The 22,765-nt window shown below is 42.3% G+C and overlaps 2 protein-coding genes across 6 annotated transcripts; one reads left to right on the forward strand and one right to left on the reverse strand.

Moving 5' to 3' along the window:
• Window positions 1-9,750: 9,750 nt before the first annotated feature.
• LOC122038841 lies at window positions 9,751-12,329 on the forward strand. 5 transcript variants are annotated; one of them, XM_042598793.1, is made up of 5 exons: window positions 9,751-10,377; window positions 10,899-10,969; window positions 11,064-11,200; window positions 11,313-11,399; window positions 11,481-11,702. In XM_042598793.1, the coding sequence occupies exons 1-4, from the start codon at window positions 10,246-10,248 to the stop codon at window positions 11,357-11,359; spliced, it is 387 nt and encodes a 128-aa protein (XP_042454727.1). In that variant the 5' UTR covers window positions 9,751-10,245; the 3' UTR covers window positions 11,360-11,399; window positions 11,481-11,702. The 5 variants fall into 5 exon arrangements, 1 of the variants encoding a protein (XP_042454727.1); XR_006127953.1 differs by having other exon boundaries at window positions 9,752-10,377; window positions 11,064-11,222; XR_006127954.1 differs by adding an exon at window positions 11,927-12,329 and having other exon boundaries at window positions 9,753-10,377; window positions 11,064-11,399; window positions 11,481-11,658.
• Window positions 11,690-22,289, reverse strand: LOC122038840 (putative disease resistance RPP13-like protein 3). The gene is made up of 2 exons (XM_042598791.1): window positions 21,794-22,289; window positions 11,690-14,228 (listed from the first exon to the last, which is right to left on the reverse strand). Exons 1-2 carry the CDS (start codon window positions 22,282-22,284, stop codon window positions 12,038-12,040), a joined length of 2,682 nt encoding a protein of 893 aa, XP_042454725.1. The 5' UTR covers window positions 22,285-22,289; the 3' UTR covers window positions 11,690-12,037.
• Between the last annotated feature and the right edge of the window lie 476 nt (window positions 22,290-22,765).

A 22,765-nucleotide genomic window follows, 5' to 3' on the forward strand; every position in this document is an offset into this window, starting at 1 on the left:
CCGGAAATCATCCATATCCATAGTGTCTGGATATCTTCCAAGCAGCATGTCTCTTTGGGCTTACTTATTGAGCGAAACATGTCTCCGTGTTCAGATTTTCCAAAATGCATCTGGCAAACACCTAATTGAAGTATATCTGACATCTAAAGTATGCAAGTGGATAAAGTTTTCAATGGATGAAGGCAACTCCTTTATCTTTGGCCGGCTCAGATTGAGATACCTCAACAGAATCAAATTAATGAAATAATTCAATCAATTAAAATTTATTATATTTAGCCCACAATACCGACTTGAATCAAATAGTGAAAATCATATTTATAAGTCTATTATATTATTATAATTATAATGATTATGATTGTACTTTTTATTATTATTTTGGATAATTTGTATAAATAAATCTATTGGATTTAGTAATAATATTATCAAAAAACTTTATATTATTTCTTTCCTCTACTTATTGATTTCAACATGGTATCAAAGCCATCTTCTCTTCTTCTTAATTTTCTTTTTCCAAATTTTTGTTACAGCAGCTACAGGAATTTCTACATCGAGGTTTGATATCATCGTCTACAGTGCGGCAACCTCGGCAACTTCAGCAATAACAACTTTTCTTCTCCTTTCATCAGCAACTCTTTTTTATCAACAGTAGCAACTTCGACAACATTAATCGTAGCAAGGTAAAGTTATTATTTCAAGTGCTTCTATTCACTATCAATAGCTGCTTTCTTATCACCGTCGAAAAGTTACTCTGCCGACCACAACAAGTGGCCGTCACCGTCCACCAAGCTTTTGATTTGTCGCTTCCGTTGGACAACAAGGTTTCAGTGCCAAGTGTTATTTCCAACAATCAAAAATTCTTCCAGCAAGGTCTATTACTATCAAGGGACGAGTTATTTATTTTCAATGTCTGATACTCAACGTCATGAAGGTGGCCAAAAGCAAAGGTTAGATCGATGTCAAATTTGTTATATCGTTGGTCATACTGATATTCATTGCTCTAGAAGATTTGATTGGTCTTATAGTCGGAGAAGATGTTAAATTTGTCTCAGAGTTGGACATATTGGTATTCAATGTTCTAAAAGATTTGACTCAAATTTTGCTGGTGGTCCTGCAGCATTGGGACAAACAACTATTTCACAAGGAGAGCATGCATCTTCAAATCGACCACCACTTTCTTGGCATTCTATAACCCAGTCATCTCATACTGGAGCAGTCTCACATTTTATCTCTCCTAATATAGTTTCATCGACTCTTGAGAATTCAGGATGGCATTCGGATTCTGGAGCAACTCATCATGTTACACCGAAATATAATATTCTCACACAAGCTTCGCCTTATGATGGACCCGACATGGTACAAATAGGTAATGGCTCAGGTTTGCAAATTACGCACATTGAAAACACATCTTTACACTCATATGGTCATACTTTTCGCATGCACAACACTCTTCATGTTCCTTCTATTACTAAAAATTTACTTTCTGTCCGTCAGTTTGCTCTTGATAATAATGTGTTCTTTGAATTTTATCCTCATCATTGTCTTATGAAGGATCCCACAACAGGAAATATTCTACTTCAAGAAAATATTAACGATAGTATTTATCATCTTCATCTCACCTATACTAATGCGTTTGTTGGAGAACGCACTGATAAATTCTCTTGGCACACACGTCTTGATCATCCATCTCTACGTATTGTTTAGAATATCATTAACCAGTATGGTTTACCAATTTCTTTAGCATCCTCTTCTCATTTATACGAAGCTTGCATGAAAGCAAAGTCTCATAAATTACCTTTTGTGCCTTCTTCTCGTACTTCTAGTTTTCCTTTAAAAATTATTCACTCTTATGTGTGGGGTACTGCTCCTATTCTATCTAATCAAGGTTTTCTTTATTATGTTAATTTTATTGACAATTTCAACGAGTTTACTTGGATTTTTCCTATGAAAAGAAAGTCTGATCTCTTTGATATTTTTTTGTCGCTTTCAAAAACAAGTTGAGCGCTATTTTGATCGTAAAATCCTCTCCCTTCATTCTGATTGGGGTGGAGAGTATCAAGCACTTCATCGTCATCTTACTTCCTCTAACATCATCTATCGAGTCTCTTGTCCCCACACTCCTGAACAAAACGGATCCGTCGAGAGAAAACATCGTCATGTGGTTGAAACTGTCTTAGCTCTTCTTAATCATGCTTCAGTTCCACTTAAATTTTGGGATGATGTCGTCCAAACCGCAGTCTACCTTATCAATCGTTTATCCACTCCACTACTTCAAAATAAGTGTCCCTTGGAAAGACTTTATAATTGTCTTCTAGATTACTCCTTCTTTCGTATCTTTGGTTGCGCATGTTATCCTTGACTACGACTTTACTCTAAGCACAAGTTAAACTCTCGCTCTTTACAATATGTTTTCCTTGCTGATAGTAATTTGCATCATAGGTACCGTTGCCTCCATATTTCAACTGGTCGGATATATATTTCTCGACATGTTACTTTTGATGAATCTCTATTTCCGTTTGCAGTTGCTACCTCAGATTCTCCTTCAGATAATCATGACAACTATCTAATATCACCAAACAATATACTAGAAGCCCCACATATTGATTCATCAGGACATATTGAAAGTACAAAGGGGGATAGTATCTTAGGTCCTTCTCCATCTCCACAAGTTGATGTAGACTTGGTGGCTAGTGGTGATCCACTCTCTAGTTCTGATTCTCATCCGTCTGACCACTCATCTCCGAGTAACTTTGATGATGATATTCCTCGATGGATGCTTCCTCTAAGCGATATTTATGCACGATGTCAACCTGTTTCTACTTATTATCCTCTTCCACGTGCTCCTATTACTTCTTCAAATTTTGTTGAACCTTCTAGTTTTATACAGACAGTCAAAGATCCAAATTGACGTGCTGCGATGCCTATAGAGTTTGATGCTCTTCTTCGTAATGTAACCTAGAGCTTAGTCCCTCGTACCCTATCTATGAATATTCTGGGCTCTAAATGGGTTTACCGAATTAAGTATCATACAGATAGTTCTATTGAACGTTACAAAGCTCACCTTGTTGCTAAAGGCTTTAATCAACAGTCAAGTATTGACTTCAATGATACTTTTAGTCTAGTCGTCAAAATTACAACTATGAGATTGCTACTATCTATAGTTGTAAGCTCCAATTGGCCAATACACTAATTAGATGTTTCCAATGCTTTCCTTCATGGACACTTTGAAGAAACTGTTTATATGGAGCAACCTCCTGGATTCATCCACCCGCAACTTTTAACACATGTGTCAACTTTAGAAGTTTATATATGGTCTTCGACAAGCACCTCGTGCATGGTTTCATCATCTATCTACCTGGCTTCATACTCAGGGGTTTTCTAGCTCAAAAACAGACTCTTCTCTATTCTACAAATGTAATGAGGAATTTTCAATATTTATTCTGATTTATGTGGATGATATATTAATAACTGGTAGTGATCAAAACGATATTACTACTTTACTACATCTTCTCCGTCAAGAGTTTCCTATTCGGGATCTTGGCAATGCTCGTTTTTTCCTTGACATAGAGTTTTTTCTCACATTATGAAGGATGTCTTCTCTCTCAGAGCAAATACATTACTGGGCCCCTACAACGAGCTAAAATGGATGGTGCACGTCCTATCTCCACACCAATCATTGAGGGTGGTTTCATTGCACCTTCATTCTCCTCTTCGATGTCTAACCCCCAGATCTACCGTAGTATTGTTGGCGCCCTACAATATGTCACAATTACACGACTTGATATTGCTTTCGCTGTGAATCGTGCCTGTCAATTTATGTATGCTCCTACTGAATATCATTGTGAATGTGTTAAGAGAATTCTTCGATATCTCAAATGCACTATTCTACATGGTCTTCTTTTATATCGTCAGTCTTCATGAGAGTTGGTTGCCTATAGTGATGCAGATTGGGCTGGATCTCCCGAAGATAGACGTTCTACTAGTGGATATGCTATATTTCTTGGGTGAAATCTTGTTTCCTGGCTTTCAAAGAAGCAACCTACAGTCTCTCGCTCGAGTGCTAAAGCAGAATATAAAGCTATTGCTAATGCAACGTCAAAAATTATTTGGCTACAATCTCTTTTTTCAGAATTATATTTTTTCCCAACTACTACGCTTAAAATATGGTGTGATAATATTAGAGCAACTTATCTTGCGGCAAATCTTGTTTTTCATGCTCGTACCAAGCATGTAAAGATTGATTTTCATTTTGTTCACGAGCGTATGGCGACTCGACGACTTTCAGTTTCTTATATCTCTACGGAAGATTATATTGTTGATATATTTACTAAGCCATTATTTAGATAACGTTTCACCAAGTTAGCACTCAAACTCAACGTTCAGACACTCCTATTGAGTTTATCGGGGGATAATGACAATAATGAAAATAAACTCTAATTGATTTCAATAGATTTATTATATTTAGCACATAATCAAGATCGACATGAATCAAATAGTGAAAATCATATTTCCAAGTTTATTATATTACTATGTTTATAATGATTATGATTATATGCCTTATTTAATCTTTTCATTATTGTTTTGGATAATTTTTATAAATAAACCTATTGACTTTAGTAATAAGATTATCAAAAAATTTTATATTATTTCTTTCCTCTACCTATTGATTTCAACACAAATCCCCTATCTCCCCTGGTAAGCATTCGATGGGCAGAGTTTGCATGTTCAAGACTACGAGGAACTTAGCTCCAAGGATGATAAATATCATTGTTCCAATGAAATCTTCCTTTGGATAAATTACAAGTGTTGGGATTCAATTAAAGTTCCGCGTTGAAAAAATTTGGTAAAATCATGAGTTTAAAAGGATATAGGATATTTTCATTGACATGAGACTTTTTGGGAAGAGTCCAAGAGCAAAACTATAAGGGCCTAAGACGCTGCAAAGCTTTTTGATTGTCGCTCATCTATGTTGTTCATTGTGACAAAAGGCGAATACGCTCGCCCCCAGCGCCCCCGCCAACCCGTCCCAAGGCCAACACGGAGGAGGTAAATTACGGGCGACTACTAGCCTTTGGAATAGTGACTAGCACATAAGGGAGGTATTTACCTCGGCTTTCCCGAGATTCGAACCCCAGATCTCATTATGACAACACCTCATGCGCTAGCCACTAGACCCATATGAGGGAACGCGTCTATGTTGTTCATGGACCTATAAAAGTTGAGTTTGCTAGCTTCAGAACGCTCTAGACCTATTAGAAGATCATGAATTGAAACACTTACCACTTGCTCAAAGATACCCCTTCTTTCCAATTGCACCATAGACCTGTCTGTTAATTAGATCTTCTAATTGTGTCTCAGCAAGGTCCTCCATTATATTGTTCGATCCATTCTTTGTTCACCATAAGCTCTTTGATGTTGTTCACGTCACGCTCGAAACCCCATAATGCCTCCTCGAGCTCAAATCTGCATTTGCGACCATTTATTACCTTCTAATCATGAATTTCTTTTTTAGATGACTAAATGGGGGATTCTTATTGAAATGTTCATCGTCAAGGTAAATCATGAAAAAAAAAATATTTTAAAATTCTGAATAGATAAAAAAAAAATGATTCGAACCATTGAACACAAAACGTGGACATTAACTTAAAATCGGATTAGATTCTAATTAAATTCAACCTACGGGTGCTTGATTAATATTAGATTTCAATTGATTTAGAATCAATTTAATTATAATCTAATTGGATTTAATGGATTATTATCTTAAAATGAATTAAAATATTTTAAAAAATATTTTTTTCTTTTATGGGATCCATAGAACTCCACCTATGAATGAGCTGGTCCATCCTTTGGACCATATTTTGTGGTCTAGAGAATCCGTGCTCCACATTCGGCCCATCCCTTTTCTTTTTCCTCATTGTGTTTCTTTCTCTTCTCCACTCCAAAATTAGGAGTTTGAATTGAACTTAAATAAATTAATCATAAATGTTTAATGTACAAGAAATATCTAGGTAAGTTCATGTATCTAATTAATAATATGATTTAAAATTTTTTATTGAATAGTATAAATATTCATATGATATGAAGTTGTAAGATAAATATTTTTTTCAATACAAAGTCATTATACTATAACTCATTTTCTCTTTGTAGAAAATTCTTGAGAGCCCATCACCTTCTAACAAAATGGTCTCAGAGCCTGCACTGTTAGAAAGTTTAACCGTCGACTGTGCACCAGAGCCAAATAGATTCATTTATCAAGGGGTAAAGGGTGAGATATCACAAATATATATATATATATATATATATATATAAATCATCACATAACAAAAATTAAAATATAATAATGAAATTTATGTGTAAAATTTTTATTAATTATAATGTATGTGTACAATTTTTAAAATATAAGGATGCTATAATAGTTTTATATCTCAAGTTTGTGCAATTCATATTTCTATTTCTCAAATGTAATTTATAAAAACATCCTCGGTTTTAATTTTCCACACATTCTACTTTTGTTGCTGTCAAGCAGCAGTCTGCTTTTTTCGTCGCCGCATCTCATCCACCACCTAGTTCATCGCAGCGTCAGTGCCCTCTCCCTCGATGTTGCATCTCATGAACACCTGCGCGATGTCGGCGGGTGTCATCTCCACCTCCGCCAGTAGCGCTTCCACCTCCAACATCCAGGGGTGCGCCTCCCCTGCTTCTAGGTAGTTCCTGGCCAGGGTTCAGAATGTTGTCGGCCGATAGTACAAGAACAAGAGATGGATCTTTCGGTCCATCTGCCCTCCCGGAGCAGTACCTTGTCAAGCCACTCCGGGTGGTTCTTGGTGAAGACTAAAGATCATGAGCTGCTCCTCTATGCACGACGACGAGCATGTGTCCACAAAGTTGAGCACGCCTAGAGACTCAAGTATAGTAATTTCATTTCCCTTGCCCCTTAATGGAGTCGCCTAATAAGAGCTATAGTTTAATCGAGTCATATGAGTAGAATATTGATATCGAACAAAGGAACTGGGGGCTCCTGTGTCCGGATCAAGAGGACTAGATACCAGGTAGAAAGTAGATAGCTAGACAGAGAAGCCAGAAAGAGAAGCTGTTAAATATGATAATTAAATAATAAGTGTTATTTGAGAAATAACCTTATAAAATTTTCTAAGAATTTTTAAAAAAATTTCGGTATTTAAACGGAATCCATATTCCAAGTGATATTTTGTTTACATATTCCAATTAAGTTGAGAGTCATATATATATATATATATATATATATATATACCCTATCCTCTTGATCTCTTCGTCGCTGACGGCCATCACCGCCTAGCCAACGTCGCAACCGTTGATTGTGTGGGAGCCACCGTCACACCCTTCGGCTGTGCCAAGCCCAACCGACTAATCCACTGCCTCTCATTCTTCACCGCGTCATGCCCTAGCACCGATCGCCAACGCCATCGTCGTTGTTCGTTTGCATGAGACCAGTCGATGACACAACAACCATTGTAGTCGTGGAACTGACGCCGTGGGCTATTGCGAGAGCCGTGGAGCTGATCCACCGTCGCCCTATCTCTGCATTTTCTTGCCAACGCCAACTGCCTTGTTCCCAATCTCCCCGACCGACCTCTCCTCCCTGGAAGTTGGCCGCGAGCAGAAGCCGATTGACGCACCTGCTGCCCGCAAGCCCCCACCACCAGTGCCCTACACATCCACCGTCGCCCCTCCGTGTGAGGCTAGATCTGCGATGTCACGACTGCGTATCTCCATTTGACACTGGTACCATTCTTCACTCCGTCGCAACCTACTGATACATCTAGGGCCACCATCGGTCATGGCCACCTGATCGGGTTTCACCGACCACTCCAGTTCTGGCATCACCACCAATTGCAGAGAGAGGGCATCGTCAGTCAGAAGCTACAATTTTGGCATATTTTTGGTTAAACAGAAATGTTGTTTGATGAAGTAGGAAACTCAATACATGAGTTTCGATTTTGTGGATTTTGAGTAGCTAACCAAGTAATTGGTTAGAAATGTGGATTGAAGATTTAAGTGGATTTAGCTTGGTTAAATTCTGATCATTGGTAGGTTAGCTAAAGGTTGATGCTTAATCAATTAAGGTGATAAGAGATAATGGGATGGTAGATTCATTAATTAGTTGAATTCATTAGTTTGTTTGTTAATTCATGACTTGATTGGATAATTGAAGCATGTTAACATGAAAGATAAACTAATTGGGTTGGATTTATTCTATAGGAGCAGTATTTAATATTGAGAATCAATAAGAGATTAATAAAAATATGATTCTTGATAAATGATGATTTAATCGTGTTATCAGATCAATTAGGTATGCTGGATTCATGATGAGTTGACATATTAGTAATGAATGGTTACATGGTTCAATTAAAGAGTTGATAATGTTGGATTGAACTTAATTCAATCAATGCAATTGATTAATGGAGGTTAATTATTTTGCTTAGGGTTTTCTCTAATTAGTTTGAGATTTAGTTTAGCTAGATGTTGCATATATGATTAGTTCTATACATTATATGATTGTATGACTTTGATTCGAGGCGAGCATTTCATGTGAAAATTATTTTGGCACGAGCCATATTTGAGGTGGGTAGTTCTTACTTGTCTTTTTTAGATCATTGACTTTAGTGTATGATTCTATTATTTGCATTGATTGAGTAGTAGTTATTTTACCTTGATATCTATTCTATGTTACTTCTTGAGCTTGACCTTTTAAACTCATATTAGGCCCGCATCGGGCATAATATAAATTCATATCGGGCTCAATGTGAAATTTCAACCGATTTCGATCGAAATCCATTAATTGACCTAGAGAGTTTTGATTGCACCAATTTCAGGTGCTATAGATTTTTAAGGTTGTAAGGAGTCTAAATATGTCCTCCATTATTTATTTTGGCTTTTCTGGTCTAATGTGAGATTTCAGTTGATTCTTTTAATAATATTTTAACACTTTCGAAGAAGTCAAAATAAATAATAGAAAGTATATTTAGACTCCTTGTAACCTCAAAAATCTACAAGATCTGAAATAAATACAATCGGAACTCTCTAAGTCAATTAATATATTTCGACCGAAATCGACTTATCAGGCCCATGTTGGGCCTGATATGAACTCATATCTGGCTTAATTTGAAATTTCAGCTGATTCTTTTAATAACACTTAAACACGTCCAGAGAAACTGAAATAAATAATAAATAACATATTTAAATTTTTTACAACCTCAGAAATTCATAGGACCTAAAATGAGTGTAATTACAGCTCTTTAGAATCAATGAGTTTTAGTCAAAATTCATCGTTTGACCTAGAAAGTTTTATTTGTACCCATTTCAAGTCTTATGAATTTTTTATGTTCTAAGGAGTTTAAATAAACAATCTATTATTAATTTCGATCTAGTGGTAGTGTTTTGAAAAAATGAATTATAGTTGAATAAATCGATAGATGAGAGAGAGAGAAAAAGAGATTTATTTTCCATGAATGAACAAAGATAGAGAGTGAAGAGAGAATGATGAAAAGAAATGTTGAGTTTGCATTCGGCTGTCAGGAGGTAGAATAGAAAAGCTAAATAAATTAGTATGTACTTTGATAATTATCAAAGTACGAGTAAATTGTGATTATATTAATTATTATTTACTAAATATGGTTATTATACACACAATTGCACATGATGGATCTTAATATAGAAATTATATATTTTTTTTCAAACTTTTTATTTTATTTTAGGAATTCACACAAATTTTTATTCGTGATTTTGCAGAATAGGGCGATTCGATGGCACCGACTTCATACTGCCGCGTCCTGCCGCGCCGCGCAATGGCGAGAAGATCTGCAACCGACCAACCGACCACGAAACAATCGGAATAAAAAGGAAAAAAAAATGAAGTTTGATCGAAGAAGGGGAACGATATCAGAATCCGGAGGTGGCAAGCTGAGGGATTAGAGGAGGATAAAGAGTCAAGCATGGAAGGAATCGAGCAAATCGAATTCTCCTCCTCCATCAAAGGAGAAACATCGCAGGATGGCGGGTGGTGCTCTCTTTCTGATTCTGTCCTGGTCAATGCAAGCCGAGAAGGTCTAGAAACAACCCCTTTTTCTCCCCAACCGCTCTTCCTTCCCCATCCTCCCTTCTCTATTTCTACCTTTCTCGTCTTTATCGCCTCTTCTTTGCCAATCAATTCAATTCCTTCTTCTTTGCTGCTTGTTTCCTTTTTTCTTGGTCCTGTGGGTGGAGGTCAGGATGACGGTGAAGAAGACGAGGAGGGTTGCCGAGGAGCCCTCGCCATCCCCTTCGTGCGCCCCTTATAGAGATGATGCTAGGAAAAGAATTAGATTCCAATCGCTCTCGCAAGATTATACGGATTTTCTTGAGGTGAGACGTGTTCTCTTAAACTTTGTTTCGCCAGAGGGATGTTGTGGTTTTCGAATCACTTTTGATTTTAGGGTTTCGCGAATCCTGCGTCAACTAAGTACAAAATAGGGATTTTTCATATCTGCGCCGCCTCGAAATTGTTACCTTGATATCTTTTCCCTTTTGCAGTGAATCAATCCATATAATTTGCCTTCGTTCTCCTGAAATGTATTGGTTTCTATTCGATCCAAGGTGTGATCTTATGTATTTCTTTAACAGTTTGATCGATATATTTTGTGGAATTTTCCATATCACACGGATTAGTGAGATCTCTTGGTCAGAGTCTCAGATTGATATCTTTATGTTTCTTCATCTTCAAATATCTCTGTATTAATGTGAAAATTAATGCTTTTGCATTTTAAATTTTATGCCACTAGATGAAAGTGTGCTAAATCCTCGAACCGTTTTGTGTTTGCTTCCAATAGATACTTCTATAGCCCATTCAACAATTTATCAGGATTCTGAACTGTTTTCATTTGCAGGAAACTGAAGAAAAGAAGAGGAGATTGCTGGAGGCAAGACTAAGGAAACGTAAACTCTTGGCTGAAGTCCGGTATTACGTTTTGTTTCGACATGAATCGTCTGCAGTTGAATTTTTTTCATCTGTTTCAGAAAGATAATTGCCTGTTTTGAATGTCTCATCCTAGATTTTTGAGAAGAAAACTTGATACCTCACTTGCAAACCCGTATCAGCAAGTTAGATTGAAGGACCCATCAAGTACAATTCCAGTGATCAAACCTCCTACAGAAAAGAAACTCAAAGTATCTGGAGCTGCACGTACAAGTAACTACATTATAGATAACTTGTACGCAAATGCATCTCAGTATCAGTTTAAAAAGATGTTTCAGAAAAAGCCAACCAAATCTCTTTGTGTTGCACAATCTTCGGGTTTTAGGAAGGCCACCATCAAAACATGATGACAATGGAAGTTACAAATGCTAGCACTTCTGCAACTCTAGGTGCGAATGAAGTATCGTTTAAGGTATAGTGACCATACCCAGCAACTTATAATACAGTTTCATCTTTTGTAGACTTGCAATATTAATTCAGTTATTAATTACAGAATGGGGAGGAACTGAACAAGTTTCAGTTGGAGCAGTATTACATACAAATGGAGAGACTCAATGGAGTGCCTATGATTGGAGGAGGCTCAAATGATAAGTTAGCGAGTTGCAGACATCTTGGAAACAACTCAAAGAAGAGCGGTAAGAGAAAACTCTCATGGCGAGACCCACCGACCGGTAAGAATCACAGATATAACATAAAACAAACTTACATTATTCAAGATTAGTATTAATTTTTTCTAAATTGACAATTTAACACAATACATAGTATAAAAAGGTACGCCAATGTTAGCACACAGTGTGAGTGGTTGTCTAACTCTGTGTGTACTTTATAAACTTCTGTCTGCTACAAAGGACCTTTAATAATTAATCAGGCCGGGTAATATTGAGTCTGAAGTGATTAATCCAGTACTACGGAAGTTTTAAGTTTTTCACCTGTCATCAGAATAAATCGGGAAGCAATTACGGCAGACAGCAAAGGACCTTCAGCTTCTAGCAAGACTTGTTCCACCTGATTAATTTTTGGGTGTCATCAGATATTGTCATGGTCCTTCCTTCAATTTATTTCAATGCAAGGAACATGCTTGATCTTGTGATAATCTTCTCCAGTATCCTTGTTGACCCTTCTCTCTATCATTTCCATTCCCCTTATTTCAATTTGTTTAAGCTCAGTCAATCTTACAAGTCCCTCTGGTAGCATTCTCAAATTTATGCAGTCCCAAAGTCTTAGTTCCCGAAGGAGAGGCATTGCTCCCTCTCCCACTTCCCACTGCTCCAAGGTGTTCAAATCACCCAGTATGATCTCTTGGAGACGAGGAAAACCTCCCTTTTGAAACACCAAAACTCTTCCTACAAATGCATCAAGACACACAAGAAGATACTCCAGGTTTGCTAGAGATGCGAGCAATGCAATATCTTCATCCTTTTCCAACCTTGTTTTCACAATAGCAAGAGAGATCAGGTTGGAAAATATCCTGGAATTTTCTGCCTCTATGAGAATCCTTGCAGGTCTTACCAATGGTCCTGCCAAATCCATAATCTGAATATGATGGTAGCAAGATGAAGTTAGGAGGCTCATCGGCAAGGATTCTCCAATCAATGCCAACATCTCGAGCAGGGAAAGGTTCTGGACTGCATTGGCAAAAGCATCCTCATCAGAGCTTGACATGTTTCTCAAATGCAATCTTCGAAGATTTCTCAGCTTCTCCAGTGCACCATCACATACCCATGGACCACTGGAAATATTCCCAAGTGTCTGAATGTCTTCCGAGCAGAATGTCGAATTAGGCATGCTCATATTCTCCTTATCGAGGAATACATGTCTCAGTGTTCGGATTTTCCAAAATGCATCCGGCAATTGATGAATCTCAGTACCGTATATATTGAAAGTCTGCAAGTGGATGAGGTTTCCAATGGATGAAGGCAGCTCCTTCAGTTTTGATCCGCTCAAATTTAGATACCTTAAGAGGATCAAGTCCCCAATCTCCTTTGGTAACTGTTCAATGGGTAGTTTTATCAAATCCAAGACCCTGAGGAATTTTGCTCCGGAGATGGTAACTGCCAGATTTCTCTGAAAACCTTCATTCCGACAAACTACAAGTGACCGTAGTTTAGTGGTAGAACAGTTCGATGAGATATGGTCGTTGACATTTTCAGAGACACAGAGACGCCGTAAAGCTCTTGGATCGTCACCTCTGTCATTAATGGACCTGTAGAAGTTAAGCTCACGAGCTTCGTGACGTACTAGATCAAGAAGAAGATCATGAATGCAAACTATCCTTAAATAAAAACCAATTGTTTCCATTTGTAACATGGATCTGTCAGTCAAATCCTTCAAATATGCCTCCGCGAGGTCCTCCATTGTTTGATCCACTTTGTCCTTCGTTTGTATGAAACCCTCAGCGATCCACAATTGTATTATTCTCTCTGCAGCAATGCGATAGTCCTCAGGAAAGGCTGCAAAATAGAGGAAGCAAGGCTTCAAATGATGCGGAAGATCATGGTAACTGAGAGCTAATATACTTTGGATTTGGTCTTCTCCTTCTCTGAATTCATAAGAAATATAATCCAGCTTTTTCCTCCAGTCACTAGCTTGACTTGTACCTCTCAAAAGTCCTCCGAGTACCACAATGGCAAGAGGCAGCCCTTTAGATTTTCTGAAGATATCTTTCTTGAATCGCTCAAACTCAGGTGGGCAGGATGTTGTGCGGAAAGCTTTCCTGCAGAACAAATTCCAGCTCTCTTCGACATTCCAAAATTTCAGCTTGTGTGGAGGAACATCTGCAACGTTCGCAACGTTCATCTTGCGTGTGGTCAGCAACACTCTGGATCCTGTCGATTCTTTTGGAAAAGCTGCTTTAATGGCGTTCCAAGCTGCCACCTGCCAAATATCATCCATCACGACTAGATACCTCCTGTCGCGCAAGTGGTCCGACAACTTTTCCTTCATCTCTAGTTCTTCCATACCTTTTACATGCTCATAGTTGAAGTCGAACACTTGCTTGACAATGCTGCACAAGAGTTCTTTGATCCCATACTTCTGTGACACGGACACCCATGCCTTGCACTGGAAATAGTTTTTGACATCTGCACTCTTGTAGATCTTATTAGCCAGCGTTGTTTTGCCCAAACCCCCAGGACCAACAACCGCAAGGACAACGCGATCTGTTGAACTAATGTCAAATAGTTGCCTTTTGATGTCTTTCATATCTTCATCAAAACCGACAATGTCTTCTTCTAGTTCGCATCTGTAGACGTAAAGATTTATTAGCATATAATTTTTCTCGATGTCAAAATTCGTGCGATCATGAGTAAGAAGAGATGCTTTCATCACAAGTTTTTGTTCTAACCTAATTGTCCACTTGAGCACATCTTTGAAAGATCCAACAAAATTAACTGATCCGATGATAAGAAGGGACCCCGATCAGTAGGGTGGTCAATGATATGGTAAAGGTCAAAGTCAAGTTGATCAACGTCCCGGTATTATCGTCCGATCGGATAACCCCCTTTTTCGATCAGGAGGAAGAACCGTCGAGCCTACATGAAGAAGACGTTAGCACAGCTCGGCCAAGTACCGAGCTTCCGGCGCTCAGACAGACAAGGTATGCGCCGAGCGGCCAACCCACTCGGACTCACACCGGCAAAACAATGACGACCGAGCGGACTCCATTCAAACACAGCTCCGTTTTATAGCAACGGAGCTTGGACAGCGGATGCTGGCCGAGCGACCATTCCGCTCGGCTCGAGGACAAGATCGCCCGGACAGTCGATAGCTAGCCGAGTGGCTCTTCCACTTGGCGTGTAACATACAAAAGGAGGATCAGAGGATATCCTTATAGGAACCTGTGCCACCGATAGACGACATGCTTAGCGGCATGGTCAGGCAGAAGATCATACGACGGAAGCTTCCGCTGTCTTGTCAGAGATATGCTCGGGTCGTTAAGGTATGGTGTCAAGGACATTTTTCTGACACGTTTCTTCAAGGTATGCTTTGAGGAGCGTGCACGCATCGGGGAGCATCCACGCGCTCCCAGGGAGTCCTATATAAAAACCCCGGAGGTATGTATAATCTCTACTGTAGCTACAGTTACTCTGCCATTTTGCTTCCTCGTTTCTTCTATATCGCCGGTGTTTGACTTGAGCGTCAGAGGGTCATCGCCGAGGAACCCCTCCCCGGCCTGACACTGACGTTGCTGTGGTTGCAGGCTTCATTGACAAGAGTCCACCAGCGGTCAACGCGAGCGCCACATCCCCAACATCCATTACCTCGACTCTCGGATAGGATCAAATTTGGCATCGTCTATGGGAACGCACCTGCATCTGGGCCGGGAAAATGGAAGAAGCTGGACGACTTCACATTGTGACGCTCACTCAAGAAAAGCTTGATACGCTAATACAAGTGCAAGTGGCAAAGATCGTCGAGCAACAGCAGCAAAAGACACTAGTCGACCGACTAGCGCAACAAGCAACGTCGGCCTCTGGAGGCCGAACGGCTCACGACGACCGACCGGAGCAATATTCTATTTGGGGGCAAAATAGACTGTCAACCGGTACGCATGGAGAAGCTCCACCTGCGCCTATTCCATTCCATCGAGTTCTGTTCCAAATGCCCTCAGAGATTGCTAAAGCAAATTAGGAGAAAGGATCTTCTTCAGACGAAGCGCTTGTTCGAGACGCAAGGAAGGGCAAGGCGCCCCGAACCGACGCGTCTCCCGAGCGAATTAACTTCTAGTTCTCTGAAGCAATACTTCAAGACCCATTGTCGAGACACTACGCTCCATTGGTAATAGGAGAATACAACGGATCAACCGATCCGGACGATCATTTGGGAAAGTTCGACAACGCTGATACACTTCACCAATACACAAATGAGGGTAAGTGCCGAGTCTTTCTCACAACGATATCCAGCTCGGCCCAGCGATGGTTCAGGAGGTTGCCGGACAGATCAATACAAAACTTCAAGGATTTCCAAACGACCTTCCTCCACCATTTTGTAAGCAGCAGGCGCTACCAAAAGACAAGTGTCAGTCTGTTTTCTCTGAAGCAAGGGTCGAGAGAAACCCTCCGAGCATACATCCAACGCTTCAACCAGGTAACTATGGATATCCCCTCGGTCTCATCTGAGACCATGATGAATGCCTTCACCTAGGGGCTCGTAGAGGGAGACTTCTTCCGGTTGCTCATTAGGAAGTCGCCCCGCGACTACGGTCATATGCTCATGAAGGCTAATGAATATATAAACGTGGAGGAGACCCAGGAAGCCAGAAGGAAGGAGGCGCCATCCGAGCCCGCGGTGCCAACCGAACGACGACCGCCGAGCAGCCACCAATCGCCAAGGGGGCCGAGAGCTGAAGGCCAACCGCACTAAGAAACAAGGGCACAGGTCGTACAGCATGTGGCCTCGGATTGGCCAAAAAGAGCGAAGGGCAAGGTATGAACGCCTATGTTTTGTTCCTTCCACCAGTCAGCGTCACACAACACTCGTGACTGTAGCGGGTTTACACTGATTGCTCGACCGACGCCAAGGGGCTATCGTCGCCGATTGCCTTCACCCGACCGGCGACATGGGCATCAAACCGCCGGGCGACGAGAAGATGCGGTGGTCACCCGAGCGGCCACACCACCATCAATAGAGGAGCAATGACCATCCCCGAGCCTCACACGAGCGACATAGGCCTAGCGCTCGGAAGGAGGAAAACAGAAGCAATGTCCCTCGGGGAGAGATAAACATCATCGCCGATGGACCGACCTGCGGAGACTCTAATCGAGCCAGAAAATCATATGCTCGGCGCTTGGAAATTCACGCCATGGGCTGTAGTCAGGAGATAGCGAGTGGGCCCGAGATCAGCTTCGGACCCCAGGACCTCAAAGGAGTGGAAGTCCCTCACGATGACACCCTCATCATCCGAGCGGTAATCGCCAATTATACAATTAACCGGATTTTTGTTGACACAGGGAACTCGGTGAATATAATTTTCAAGAAGGCTTTCGATCAACTCCAGATCGACTGAGATGAGCTACTACCGATGACGACCCCACTATATGGGTTCACCGGCAACGAGGTTCTGCTGATTGGCCAAGCCAAATTCTCCATATCGCTCGGAGAGGAGCCGCTTAAAAGGACCAGGACCACAAACTTCATTGTGGTGGATGCCCCCTTAGCCTACAACGTCATTCTGGACTGACCGACCCTCAATGAATTTCGAGTGGTAGTCTCAACATACTACCAAAAGATCAAGTTCCCGATAGAAGACCGGGTAGGAGAGGTCAAAGGCGACCAGTTGGTCGCTCACCGCTGTTATGTCGAGATGGTCAAAACTGAAGCCAAGTCCGCTCAGAAGATGCCCTGACTAGAGGTGAGCACCATCACTGAAAAATCCCCTACTCTAGTCTATGAAGAAAAGGAAGAAGTACAGATCCACCCTTGCCGAGCGGGGGTAGCGACTTTCATTGCGTCCGACCTGGGAGCTTAGCAGAAGGCGGAGCTGGTCGCCTGTCTCCAACAAAACCACGACGTATTCGCGTGGTCGACGCACGAGTTCCCCGGGATCTCCCCGAGCGTCGTGCAGCACGAGCTCCATGTTAGGCCAGACGCTCGGCCAGTAAAGTAGCGAAAGAGAGACTTCAGCGTCGAACAAAATATGATCATTTGAGCAGAAATAGAGAAGCTCTTGGAAGCTGACAACATACGCGAGGTTCAATTCTTGAGCTGGCTCGCGATTGTGGTGCTAGTCTCAAAGTCGGGCAACAAGTGGCAAACTGCATCGACTTCAAGGACCTCAATAAGGCATGCCCGAAGGACTTCTACCCGCTGCCTAGATCGATCAGATGGTAGACTCCACTGCCGGGTGCAAGCTGATATGCATGCTGGATGCGTATCAAGGGTACCACCAAGTGCCGCTCGCCTGAGAAGATCAAGAGAATGTTAGTTTCACCACGACTGATGAAACCTCTTGCTACAATGTCATGCTGTTCGAGCTAAAGAATGTTGGCGCTACTTATCAGAGACTGATGAATAAGGTGTTTTGGCGGCAGATCGGCCGTAACATGAAGGTATATGTCGACGACATACTAATTAAATTCCTCCGAGCAACTGACCTATGTGCAGACATCAAGGAGACTTGCTAGACGCTCAGGACGTACGGAATCAAGCTGAATCCAAATAAGTGTCTATTCGGCGTAAAGAGCGGGCGATTCTTAAGTTACATCATCACTGAGCGGGGCATCGAGGCGAATCCCAGGAATCTCAAGGAAGCCCAACGTCTAACTGGTCGGATAACTGCACTATCTCGGTTCATCTCCAAGTCAGCCGATCAGATCTTGTCGCTCTTCAAGATCTTATGCCAAGCCACCAAATTTCAATGGGACGAAGAATGCAACTGAGTGTTTGAGGAATTGAAGGAGTACCTCAATTCATTGTCTGTATTGGCTAAGCCAATTGTCGGCGAGCCAGTCAGAATTTATTTATCCTCAACCGAGCATGCGACTGGCTCAGCGCTAGTTAGGCCGAACGGCGAGGAACAACCAGTATACTTCCTTAGTCATATATTGAAAGATGTTGAATCCCGCTACATCGATCTCGAGAAACTAGCTTTTGCGTTGGTGCTCGTCGCTTAGAGGCTTCACCCCTACTTCCTAGCGCATTCCATCATCGTGATGACGAACAACCCTTTTGGGAGGGTCCTGCTCAATCCAGAAGCGTCCGGACGGCTAATCAAATGGACGAAGGAGCTCAACAAGTTCGATATCCAATACTAGCCCTGAATAACCATCAAAGCACAATCCTTGGCGGATTTTGTCACTAAAGTACAGAATCCCGAACTAGAAGCCGTTTGGAGAATATATGTAGATGGCTCGGCCACTCGGTAAGGGAGTGGGATCGGAATACTGCTCATCTCCCCCCAAGAGGAGCGGATGTGGCTGTCCGTTCAACTAGACTACCGGGCGACCAACAATAAAGCTGAATATGAAGCACTTATAGTTGACCTACAAGCTACCCGGCACGTCGGAGCCATCAAGGTTCTCATCCACTCAGACTCACAGTTAGCTGCGCAGCAACTAGTCGGAACATTATAAATAAGCAACACGTGGCTCAGGCTCTACGTGGAGGCTTTTGAAAAGCTTAAGGCTAACTTTCGGGAGGTCATAATACAGAAGATCCTCCCGAGCGGAGAACCAAGCTGCAGACAAATTGGCCAAACTGGCCAGCTCGTTATCGTCGATCGTCATATCGCAGCTGATCGAGCAGGTGGCTTTAGTGGCCCACATTGACCGGATGGAAGGACTTAGCTTCCTATACGACTGGAGGATGGCGCTGACAGAGAGAAAAAGAAGAAATACTTTTTGGCTTAGCTTCCACCCCGGATGGAGGACTTAGCTTCGTCAGGCCGGCCACGCGCGCTCGTATCATGATTTTGGCTATAAGAGAGAAAAAGAAAATCCATTAGACTCAAAGGAGAAGTGCTAAGAAATTTCATACCTAAGCCGCTCGGGAGCCTCGTGCGAATTGGACTCAGCCCGAAGATATACATGACACCCTCGTGCAGCAACTTGTGGATATCGTATTTCTGATTGGCCAGCATGTTCGCGGCGTGAAGATAATCCGGTCGGCTCTTATACTTCTTCAGGTTAGGCGGAGGTGGTAGTCCGACCTGCCATTGGGTTCGGAAGCTTGGTCGTTTGGGAAGCCACATGAAGAAGAAATACTCCTGCCAGTGTTTATTCGAAGTAGGCATCTTATCAAAAAAATACTAGACCGATCCAAAACTGAAAGAGATAGGTCCCCAGCTCGGACTGCTTGGGGTAGTAGAAATAATGAAAAACTTGAGGGGTTAAAGGGATGTCGTGCAGCCGGAATAGGACAACAACGTCGTACAACAGACAAAAGGAATTGGGTACTAGTTGGGGGAGAGGAACACGAAAATAATTACAAACTTCAAGGATGAAAGGATGGATCGAGAAGCGAAGATCGACCATAAACTGGTCTCGGAATAAGCAGATAGTGTCAGTCGGCCGGTAATGTGGCCGATCGGACGAAGAAGTCATAATGTGACCTCATGGTCATAAGGGATTCTGAAGGCGTTTCTAAGGCTTTTAGCATCGCCCGCATCGAACCTAGTCTCCATGGTAGAATACCAGAGCCTAGGCGAGGGGTTCGACAATTGTGAAGAACTGACCATTGCCGAAAAACAAGAAAACAAATTCGACGAGAAGAAAGGCAAACATAGAACACAGCGGATAATGGAAAACAACTAAGTGACAAAAAAATTGAAGAACAGAAAGGAACAGGAGAGCTTACAAGAGAAGAAAAGGTTGCGAAAATAGGAGGGAGCGATGGGAGCATGTCACGCAGAGGAATGCCATCGCCAAAAACGCAGGAGAAAGGCGCCGACATCGCGACTTTATAAAGCTTGAGCTCGGCCGACCGAGGTCATCCGATCCAGTCACGGAAGTCGGAGCACAGATCCGGTCATTGAATTCAAACGCCAAACGTCACATCAATTTCTATCACTTGGGCGTGTGATGACAACGGCGGTGACACATGGCACACACCTACAGGGCAGCATTTAATGAACGTCATTAACAGGCATGGGCGCGTGCTCGGCTTTAATGGAGATGATTTGCATGAATTCTGAAAGGATTCGGATGATGTCAGTGTTGACCACTCTCAGCCAAGTATAGAAGCTGCAAACTTCTCCAAGTGCGAGTGGCGAAGTACCGATCTACCTCAAGGAGCAATCGCAAGGCCGTCCAACACCCTCGGGCAGACCGGTCGGGGTTCCAACCAGTATCACGGTCGATCGACCAACCGATCTCCAAACTAGCTCGTCCAGTCAGTCGGACATGCAGCCTCTTTCGACTAGACTTGAGTGGGAGCATGTGATCCAGTGATAAGGAGGGGCCCCGGTCAGTAGGGTGGTCAATGATTTGTGGAGGTCAAAGTCAAGTTGGTCAACATCTTGGTATTATCGTCCGATCGGGCAACGCCCTTTTCCGACCGGGAGGAAGAACCGCCAAACCTATATGAAGCAAACGTTGGCATAGCTCGACTAAGTACCGAGCTTTCGGCGCTCAGATAGACAAGATATGCGCCGAGCGGTCAGCCCGCTCGGACTCACACCGGTAAAACAATGACGACCGAGCGGATTCCATTCAAATACAGCTCTATTCTACATAGCAGCGGAGCCTGGACAGCGGATGCTGGCCGAGCGGCCATTTCGCTCGGCCCGAGGACAAGATCGCTCGGATGGTCGATAGCTAGCCGAGCGACTCTTCCGCTCGGCCTGTAACAGACAAAAGGAGGATAAGAGGATATTCTTCTAGGAACCTGTGTCGTCGACAGACGGCATGCTTGGTAGCACGGTCAGGCAGAAGATCGTACGATGAGAGCTTCCGCTGTCTTGTCAGAGATATGCTCGGATCGTTAAGGTATGATGTCAAGAATACTTTTCTGACACGTCTCTTCAGGGTATGCTTTGAGGAACGTGCACGCGCTCCCAGAGAGTACTATATAAAGACCCCCAAGTTTCAACGGAGGTATACATAATCTCTACTCTAGCTAAAGTTACTCTGTCATTTTGCTTCCTCATTTCTTTTATATCGCCGGTGTTTGACTTGAGCGTCGGAAGATCATCGTTGGGGAACCCCTCCCCGGTCCGGCACTGACGTTGTTGTGGTTGCAGACTTCATTGACGAGGAGTCTACCAGCGATCAACGGGAGCACCACGTCCCTTGCATCCATTGTCTCGACTCTCGGATAGAATCATTAACCATGAAGATAGATGCTAATAGATGGAAAATGAGATTTTTTTACCTTCGAGCAAGTCTTGCGTCAGCCGCAGAGGAAGAGGAGGAAGAGGATGAAGAGGAGGTGGGCCAGGAGGACGAAGCTTGGATGCCAAGTTGCGACGTTTGTTTGCATAAATCTTGAAATCTGGCATTGATGTCTTGCAGGCGGCTCGCGAGCCGATGGCGAGTGAGGATCCGGGAGGGGAAAGCGGCGATGCGTCGGAGACAGCTCTTCCGGCCGCCGGCTGCTGAAGTGCGGCCTAGCCGGGTCGCGTATTCGTCCACCAGGTCCTCCATCTCGAACGCCAAGTTCCGGATCTGTCTCATCCACTCCTGCAAAGAATGGCTTTGCTCAGGTCTGGGTTTCTGGTCGGCATCTCTGAGACGGGATTGAATCAGTGCCAGTGTTTCCGTCAGTGACGTGATCTCTGCACCCACGTTGAGGAGGCCGGCGACCTCGCTGGAAGCAAGCTCGCCAAGCTTCCCCAGCACCAAGTTCACCACCGTAGACGCCATTTGTGTTTCTCTGCAAATCAATGGGCCAAACCGGCACTTATCTTACGACATATGACGACCTTGACAAGTCAGGGATAAATCTTTATCATATTTACGCTAAGCACATTATATAGTAAGGATCGTCTACAATTCCCATTGTAACATAAACCTAAAACCTTCTCCTATGTTGCCACATCAGCTTTCCTTGAAGACAATAAACAACCAATTTACCAAGTTAGTTAATTATAATATTCCACTAAATAAACTTATAAGTCATACAATTCAATCCATCAAATTTTCTCGGCAAAGATAATTAAACCAGTGCTGAATTATTTACTTTGTTCGTATCAGCTACCCACCGATGAGTCTTCTCCTCCAATGAACCATCCGTTACCCACAGACCACCGGAAATCATCCATATCCATAGTGTCTGGATATCTTCCAAGCAGCATGTCTCTTTGGGCTTACTTATTGAGCGAAACATGTCTCCGTGTTCAGATTT

The sequence above is a fragment of the Zingiber officinale genome, chromosome 1A (genome assembly GCF_018446385.1).
Source record: "Zingiber officinale cultivar Zhangliang chromosome 1A, Zo_v1.1, whole genome shotgun sequence".
Lineage (NCBI taxonomy): Eukaryota > Viridiplantae > Streptophyta > Magnoliopsida > Zingiberales > Zingiberaceae > Zingiber > Zingiber officinale.